The sequence below is a fragment of the Egretta garzetta genome, unplaced genomic scaffold (assembly GCF_000687185.1).
Source record: "Egretta garzetta isolate BGI_Z169 unplaced genomic scaffold, ASM68718v1 scaffold637, whole genome shotgun sequence".
NCBI classification, from domain to species: Eukaryota; Metazoa; Chordata; class Aves; order Pelecaniformes; family Ardeidae; genus Egretta; species Egretta garzetta.
The window spans coordinates 264,860-273,880 of NW_009260358.1; the positions used below are offsets into that span (position 1 = coordinate 264,860).

Genomic DNA, 9,021 nt, shown 5'->3' on the forward strand with positions numbered 1-9,021 from the left:
AGGTTCCCAGGGAAGAAAGGAGGGAATTGTTTTTTCAAGACATCGAACGCGGCGATATCGTGATCGGGAGGATTACCTCTATTCGTGAATTCGGCTTTTTCATGGTGTTGATTTGTCTGGGAAGTGGCATCATACGGGAGATTTCGGATTTAGAAATCACTGTAAGACACAGCTTCTGTCAGTATTTTGTTCCGGATAAGTAGTAACTTTTTAACGTGTTAGTGGCCTCTTGCGTCACTTGATGGGGTGGTGCACGTGAAGGTGAAACTGAACTTTGGGGTGGTGGGTCGTAGCTGAATTTGCAGACGGCTTACGACACTTGGCTGTGTCGGCAAATGCTTCTTTGCATGACCCATACTCAATATTTATTACTGTTGAGTTGGAAAGCTCATCATTTATAGACACATAAATTTTTATTTGAACCAAGCCATGCTTTTAACCATTGCTGCTCTGATGTGCATTAAGATTAAACTCATTTTCTGGCTTAATCTTGGGGAGAAAAAAGCCCAAACCTTTTGGCTGTGTTTGTGATGTTCCTGCTTTCTTCTGTTGCAGGCCCTTTGTCCCTTGAGGGATGTGCCTGCTCAAAGTAACCACGGGGATCCTTTGTCTTATTATCAAACCGGAGACCTTATTCGAGGCAAGTAGCTGCAAAAGTTGTCAGGCATCTGCTTGTTTCGGTTTTGAGACATTTCTGTAACTTTATCTTAACTTCCGTTGTTTCTGTAGCTGCAATCAAGGACGTCGATCGTTACCATGAGAAGCTGACGGTGTCGCTTTACAGCTCGGCTCTTCCACCCAATCTTTCCAGCACAAAGCTGGGCGTTATTACTTCCGATGACTTCCCGTTACATTATAGGTGAGAACACGGGCTGTACTCGCTAGGTGTACTCAGAGCGTCTGAAGAGCATCTTTGACAGACTCTTCTCTAAACTTGTCGATGGTATTTCTGCTTTAGCTGGGTGCTTACATACTTTCTGCTGTTCATCCCTCCAACGTGCTCGTTTCTGGATATGTCACGTGTGGCTTGTCCTTAGCATCTTTCCCAAAACACACGGAACGCAAGGCATCTGTCCCTGTGGGACTCTGTTTCCCAAAACACAAACCCCAAACAAAAAAACCCCACAACAACAATATGGAACTCCTAAAATTTTAAAATGACCCTTAGAAGACAGAAGCACGCAGCTCTCTCTGCAGTTCCTGTCATGTTTTTGTCCGTCCTGGAGATACCTAGGTGGGTGCCAGAATAGGTTTCAAACGCTCGCTTAGGTGCAAGCATGTAAGAGTTGCTAAATAGTAGGAAATCCATGACTGTGAAAGGGAACAGCTTGGGAGCAGCAATAAATACCGATGTAGGTATTTTTATTCCAAACATAAGCATCGTAACGCGGTATAGCGTCTGCGAGGCTGCGTTTCTATATGGTTGTGCCTTTTTTTTAAGGCGAAGCTTGGAAGTTGCTAATACGGGAGAGACGTTCGAAGAGGTCTTGCACCGTTCCCCGGGATTCGCTAATCCATCCTTAGTTGAATATTTAGCAGAAAAACTAGGACTAAGTGAATCAAATCCACCGTCTTTGATGAGAAGTCTTCAAATGTAAGTGGTTTTACATTGTTCCTGTCCTATAGCTTCGTGCAGATTATTCTAATCCATTGAAAGAGACTTGTGAGTGAAGTCCTAGACCACTTACACTTAAACCTTTTTCATTTTGATTTGCATGACTGCAGCCTTAAATATGTAAAAGCAAACTCCTCTAGAGTAAGACATTTACATTTGAAATCCTGTTGCCCTGACAAGCAAGACACCTTATCATGCAAACTGTTTGATGCCAAATACTTTGGGAATGTATTGCTTCGATCTTGTCAACGTCTTTGGATTGAAATGCGGGATGTTTAAGGTTTAATGTTTTTCTGTCAGATGTTTATTTTAGTAATGGATCTGACCTCTTTAGTACAGTAGGCTCAGACATATGCAGCGATGGATGTTGGTAGCCCTATATGTGTTAAGCCCCAAAGCAGGTGTGAATACAGTATATTATTTGTGCCGTGTACGGCAGCTGTGCTCGTTCAATCCAGCACTTCTAGAGCGGGTTGGGAAAAACTGGTTTTGGAAATATGAGAGAACATTCCTGATGAGGAAGAGCAGCAAGGCATCGTATAAATACATGAATTTCAGCTTATTTGAACCGCATTGCATGTTGTAAGTTTAATTGTGTAGACTCAGAAGGCCGACTTGATGTTTTTGTTTGTTTTTTTCCTGAAAGGAAAAATTTCAGTGAAGAAGATTTTGCCCCTGCGTTGAGGAAAAAGCAGTCTGCGTCTTGGGCCCTGAAGTGGTATGCGATACTTCTTCTTGTCAGAGCTACGGGTTAGGTTAGATTAGGTTACAGGTTCTGTTTCTTAAAAGAAAATACACGTTGAATCAGTTTTTCCACTGCACACGTAGTCATGTAACCAGGAAGGTCGTCTTGAAAGCAACCCGAACTGCCAGGTGGGTGTGTGATAGATGAAGCCTCGAGATTCAGTTCCAAAGTACGTGTCAGGTTTAAGGGAGAGCTGCTTGAAATGTTTATAATATGCTGGCCCACTGATGAGGTGAGAGCAAGACTTGTGACAATACCAAGTACACAATCTTCCACTTCATAACTGGGTGTTGAATGACCCAGTAACGCTTGTCACGCCATTTAAGCCGCAAACTGTAGATTCAACAAGTGCACTTGCTGCCTCTGAAAAGTTACGTGTGCTTCCCTGGCTGTGTGTGGAAGAGCAGCTCTGGCAGGTGCTACTGCTTTTACGTTGTGCAGTGTACTTGGGCGTGCCGCAGGGTGGAGGAGGCCGGAGCAGGAGAGGCTTTTCTCCTAACAGTGCATGTTTTTTGTGGAAAAAATTTCTCTTGAATCTACCAGCTCAAAAAAAAAAAAAATCTGAGTGAAGCCTCAAAATATCTGGTTTCTGTGTGAACAAAGCAGTATTTTTCTTAAAACAGTAGCGTTTTGCAACTTTGATTAATGGCAGAAAAAGTTGCTTATACTGTTAAATATAAATTGTAAACTTCAAAAATAGCCTGTAATGAAAAGTTCTAAGATTCAACTCCTGTCAGTTCTCTTCCAGTAAGTTAATCTCTTGGTAAATGTAGAAGGAAGGTTCAGGTAATATAGAATGTAAAACCTCAAAATATTCCGGTTTGGGATGAGCTGGCTTTGGTGTGTGCCATCTACCCACCTCGCCTCATGGCGTTGGTCTAATGGTGCTTTTCAGCTTTGGATGTAATTAAGCCTGTTCTAGGTTAATGGCGGTAGGTCACACGTAGAGTTTTGTGCAGAAAAGAGCTTGAATATTCGTTCTGTAAATGAAGAACAGTGTAATGTAGCGGCACCATCTGCAGAAAGGCTCTCCAGTGCCTTAGGATTTTGGATTAAAGACAGTATATTGTTGTGGAATTAAGTCAATACTGTGTTAATTTGAAATGCTGGTGTCAAGTACTTGATAACAAGGTCAAGCTTTATTACCTATCACTTGTTCGCAACCATAATTTGTGAGTAATCAACAGTATAAAGTCTGCGTAGGCTAACAGTACATAATATTTTCTAAATGTTTTTCTCCAGTGTGAAGGCTGGGGTTGATTTTTTCAAGGTTGGGCGCCACGTGGAAGCCATGAATGAGTACAACAAGGCTTTGGAAATCGATCCACAAAACGTTGAAGCTTTGGTAGCACGTGGAGCTCTGTAAGTGCTTGTTTCGTTGGCTTTTCTACTTTGTGGAGGAGAAACATCACTAAAAAAGTGCCCACCTTTCCTGTTCTAGGTATGCCACAAAAGGAAGCCTGAACAAAGCCATAGGTGACTTTGAAATTGCGTTAGAAAACTGTCCCAGCCACAGAAACGCAAGGAAGTATCTCTGTCAGACGCTCGTGGAACGCGGCGGGCAGTAAGTGCTGGGGTGGTTGTTTTGGCTCGTTGTTACCAATTTTTCTCACGCTATTTTCTTAATACCATTCTAGTCAGGACACAGAATGGCGTCTTCCCTTCCTGGCCATGTGGGTTAAAAAAAAAAAAAAAAAAAGTCTTTTCTTGGAAATACACCTGCTTGTGCATTTGGCTTCCACCTTCTCCTCTGCCCCAGTTAAAATATTTGAGGGTTAATCCTTGATACCCTCTCACTGGTAGGTTACCAGGCTTGTTTGAATATATTCCAGTGGGTTTGTTCGGGTTTTCTTTGTTTGTTTGGTTGGTTTTTTTAAAGAAAGTATTTTTAACGAAATGGCGTTCCGTTATTCTCCCGAGATCCTGGTTAACAGCTGTAACACAAACTTTTACTCCTGAATATTCAGGGAACCGATCTCTTTTAAGCCCTGTGTTAAGAAGAGCAACACAGTATTTTTGAAACTGGAATTGAAATTTCAAAGAACAGTACTGCTACTGCTGATTAGGAGGGAGATAACGTGTCAGAAATAGCGTTTTATCTCCTTGCTCGGGGGGCTAGGATGACAGAGAGGGCCTTGGATGGGTGCAGTGTAGTGTCACAGTGCAGATAAGAAAGGTAGTCCTGGAAATAAGAAAAACCAGTCAAAATCTGTGGCTTAACTGTATATGAATTATTGCTTGAATTTTAGGTTGGAAGAGGAAGACAAACTGCTAAATGCTGAGAGTTACTATAAAAAAGCCTTAAGTTTGGATGAGACTTTTCAGGAAGCAGAAGAGGCCTTAACGAAGCTCCGTAAGCATATGCAGGTGATTCTTTACTTTCTCTTCATAAGGCGCCCTCGGTGGCAATAAACGAACATCAGAAATTGTACTGAATCTTCTGAACAGGGGGAGCCTGAGCGGATGGTTTGTCTTATTCTCTGCTTCCCTTCTCCACAGTCGATCTTTTACAGTCAGCATTATGGCTGTACCGGCCAGGAGAAAGGTACCTGGTGGTGCCTGCTGTTGGGAGCAGGGCAGTGAAGGAGTGCCAGGCAGCGGGGGCCGGGAAAGAGCGAAGCCCCACAACCCTGGCAGCTAAAGCAAGGCTAAGAACATTCCGTCACACGAGCGTGGTTAATAATGCCAAATTAAATCATTGTGTGAATACAAACATGCGAAGTGTAAAACACTTAGGCAAGCCAAACGAGCATTGCACGCCGTTGTGCTGGCCAGGTCCTTGTTGTGTGGAGTAGTTATGAAAAGAGAGAGTAACACCAGCCAGAGCAAAGGGACGGGAAGACCCCGTGAGAGGGGAATTCAGAGGTGATTTAAAGGAAAGCAGCAGGAGGGGGCGGGTGGGCAGTGTTCAGAATCTTCCCTTTCTTCTCTGCTGTCTGGTTTTTCCTGTCACTGGCGCACATCGTGTTTCCCAGGTGAGCCCCGCTGGGTCTCTGCTAACCTGAGTCATCATCTTTTTTCTTTTATTTATCTCCTTTACTTGTGTTGTCTTCCGGAGAGGATCAGAGTGAACCAGGGCGCTGAGGAACAGCCTTGTTCTGTTCCGTGCTTCTGCCTGTCAGGAAGTGCGTAGGCTGGGGTGGAGGGCCTTAATCAACACTTCTTCAGCCGGTGGAGCCGTAATGCTGACGGGCTGTGTGAGAGAAGGGGGAAGGGGAGATCTGATGATCTTTTTATTAAAACTGAACCACATCATAGATAGCTGTTGTGAGGTATTTGAGCGCTGTCCACATCTGGCTGCTTTGGAAAGAGGTGTCACTCTGGGTGGCAGTCTCAGTTAAAATGATGAAGAATATTCTCAGCAAGGGGGAGATAAATTTTACTCCCCTTTAACATTTTTCTGGTGTAAGGGGTCATGGGTGCAGTGGATAAACCCCACCATGCTAGGTATTGTTTGCTGGTTCGTGTAGCCTGAGCTGCAGTCAAGGTTTTCCTTTATTGCATCTGTTAACTCAGCAACTGTGGTGTGAAAGCGATAATCAGACTTTCTGCTCGCTCTGAACATGGGCAGAGCTCCTCCGCAGGGCTGGGGATGGCAGGAGTCTGATCTCTGATATTTAAGGGTTATTCATCTGACGAGGCGCCCTTCTGCATTTACATGTATTTAATCCATTTGCCTGATACCGCCGCGCGAGGGGGGCTGACGCGCGGCCCAGGGGCCTGTTCCTGTAATACTGATTATGTGTTTTTCTCCAATGCATTTTCTTCCGAATCGGACCGTTGTTGCTGTATCTGACATCTGGTGCTGCTCATCACCAACAAACCCGTGGGACATGGTTTCGTACGTAAACTATGCATCAAACTGGCCTGTGAAATTGTTACAAAACGGTTTGTATTCAAACATGGCCGACGTGAATACATTTGAAAACGGGTTCTGCCGTGGTTTGTTACTTGTGACCTACAATAACGATACTTTCCCTCAAACCCAAAAACCCCCGTTGTTAATGCCGTGTTTTTCTTGCATCTTCTGTCGGTGCTCCTGGGCTCCGTGCTTCACGGGGCGCTGGATCACGGGTGCCGCTGCAATGGCTGGGCACATATATTTTTTTAATGGAATAAAAACTGCAATATGGTCCTTAATGTAAACCTGATTGATTATCACAATGGCCAATGCCAAACTCCTCAACAATATTCATTCTTGATCTGGGAATCCTGGTGAAACATCCCTGGTGTGATTATACGTTTGAATGGGGCTGGGGACATGGGGAAAAATACCCGTGCTTAATGCTTACTCTTAATGTAATTTTTTTTATGATGCTTGGGTTCAAAAAAGAAATCTTTGGAAATGAGGGAGAAACAAGCTGCCAAAGAAGAGAGACAGAAAGAAAAGAAAGTAGAAACAAGTGCAGAAAAATTGCGTAAGCTCTTAAAAGAAGAAAAAAGGTAACTTTGTTCTGTTTGGTATTCTGATTGCGGGGCGCCAAGCGCAGATAAGGCCGTGGGCAGGCCATTCCCAGGCAGCAGTGAGCTGGGTAGATTTCTGCCTCGCTGAGCTGCTCTTCCAGAAAAAAGGTAACTTTGTTCTGTTTGGTATTCTGATTGCGGGGCGCCAAGCGCAGATAAGGCTGTGGGCAGGCCATTCCCAGGCAGCAGTGAGCCGGGTAGATTTCTGCCTCGCTGAGCTGCTCTTCCCCAGAGTTTTTTTGTGGGTAGCGTCCTTCAGCGCATAGGAGCTGAGGTGGAGGTACCTCTGGAGGAGTTGTTTACAAAGCACTTTTCAACGTGAAGCCTTTGTGAGATGTAATGCCCTGTTAAACTGGGAAAGACGCCGTTTGTAAGGAACTGGTGGGTGGATTTAACCTTAATTCTTTGGTAAAGAAATGACGTGTGAGAGTGCCTCGCCAGGTCGGGCTCGGTTTCCGGTGGTGCCTTAGGGTCCAGTCTCAGCCAAACTCGGGCGAGTACAGATTTGCTTTGTACGCACAGTATTCGCCTGATCCTGAAGATTATCTCACAGGTTAATTACCTTTTTTAGGTTGAAGAAGAAAAGAAAAGTATCGACTTCCTCCTCCTCTTCCTCCTCCTCCTCCTCAAGTGATTCCTCATCAGATGGATCAGTTTCTTCTTCCTCCTCTTCCTCTGATCACAAGAAACACAGGAAAAAGCGTCGGAATAGATCCGAGTCTGCCCACAGTTCCAAAAAATGCTCATCTAGAGCTTCTTCCCATTATAAAGATCAGATGAGGCAAGAGGAGTGGTATTCGCCTCCGGCCGATACCTCCGCTTCCTTTCTTAACCAAAATTTTGAAGTGGAAAAACTGCTGGAAAGGCAGGAGAGCTTAGGGTGTCCAAAAGCAGAAGTCAGGGAGAAAGAGAGACCCTGGTCTTTTTCGAGGACTTCAGGTGATGATGAAGACACGGGTGGAGGTAGGTCTGAAGACTCAAGAGATTCTTACAGTAGCTCCAGAACTCTGCCAGGTACTAGCAAACACGAAAAATACGGTAAAGCCGATGACAGATTTTTCTCCAGTCGCAGGGGTTTTTCAGGGTCATATCGTAAGTCAGATGGTAAACCCAGGATGCATTATTTTAGGAAATTCGAGAGGGAGGTAGAGGGGAGAAGGGAACAGTTTAAAAAGTACAGCTCCGGTCAGGAGAGGTATTACTACACATCGCCAGCAGGGTCTGACTATTCTGGCAAGTCGGGGGGCAAATACCGATCGTATTCCAGCACCTGCTGGCGTGACAGTGACAGGAGCTACGAGAGCGAGCGGCGTGCCTTAAGTCCCCATAAAAATGAAAGCGAGAGCAGGAGTAGGAAACAAAGTTGTGAGGAGCCTCATAGCACAAAGGAACCGGAGGAGGACACGTCTTTAAATGGTACGGCACAAACGGAGAGTGGCACTAAGAGAAACCTGCCCCAGAGCTTGGTTACCATCTTCAATCAGATAGCCGAGTTCGAGCGGGAGAGGGGCAGCAAGCAGAGGAAGGAGGAAGGTGGGGAAGGGCCGCGGCTGGCCGAGCGCAGTTAAATGGACTCGGAGCCGAGGAAATGCACGTGAAGGGCGACAGAGGGGCAGAATTTGTTCTGCCTTGCAGAATGTCAAGGAATTCTTAAAGGCTGGGTGGTGGCAAGACGCAAGGCTATCTCACATAAAGTATCTGTTATTAAAGTATCAGTTAGTTAGTATTTAAAAAAAATCTAAGTTTCCTGTGCTCTTAACTTGGGGTGTTCTGTACACTATTCGCTGTCTGATGGGTTGAAACCCCCAATACCCCGGGCTGTAGTTAGTTGTGGAACTCACATCAAATAAGCACTTTAACAACAGGCGTTTGGGTGGTGTGATTTGTTTAGGTTTGGGTTTTGGGTTTGTTTTTTTTCTTCTCCCCCTCCCCCCATCCCTGGGGACCTGTTGACTGTTATTTTTGTATCAGACTTAACTTCCAGCTACAGAAAGGGGATAACAGCACGGAAGTCGTGTGCCATCCATGTATATAGCCCATTTCATCATTAAATTTTCTTAATTTTTTTCTTAAGTTTGTGGCTTGAGCTCTGTTAATGGCGCTGGGCCCTTCCCTACGGGGGCGCTGCCCCTACCTGCTGCTTCAGGGGGGGTGCCTCCCGCGGCGCCGAAGGCCAGCGGGCTCTGAACGCGGCCAA

At 45.1% G+C, this 9,021-nt stretch overlaps 1 protein-coding gene across 1 annotated transcript in view; it reads left to right on the forward strand.

Moving 5' to 3' along the window:
- The window catches only part of TTC14 (tetratricopeptide repeat domain 14), a 38,482-nt gene extending 29,549 nt beyond the window's left edge, over positions 1-8,933 (forward strand). The window contains exons 4-13 of the mRNA XM_009642974.2: positions 3-161; positions 556-640; positions 730-859; positions 1,442-1,594; positions 2,262-2,333; positions 3,603-3,722; positions 3,802-3,924; positions 4,610-4,727; positions 6,694-6,803; positions 7,396-8,933. Of these exons, the coding sequence (XP_009641269.1) occupies positions 3-161; positions 556-640; positions 730-859; positions 1,442-1,594; positions 2,262-2,333; positions 3,603-3,722; positions 3,802-3,924; positions 4,610-4,727; positions 6,694-6,803; positions 7,396-8,392 (2,067 nt within the window). The 3' untranslated portion in view covers positions 8,393-8,933. The remainder of the gene's footprint in view (positions 1-2; positions 162-555; positions 641-729; positions 860-1,441; positions 1,595-2,261; positions 2,334-3,602; positions 3,723-3,801; positions 3,925-4,609; positions 4,728-6,693; positions 6,804-7,395) is intronic.
- The last annotated feature ends 88 nt before the right edge of the window (positions 8,934-9,021 follow it).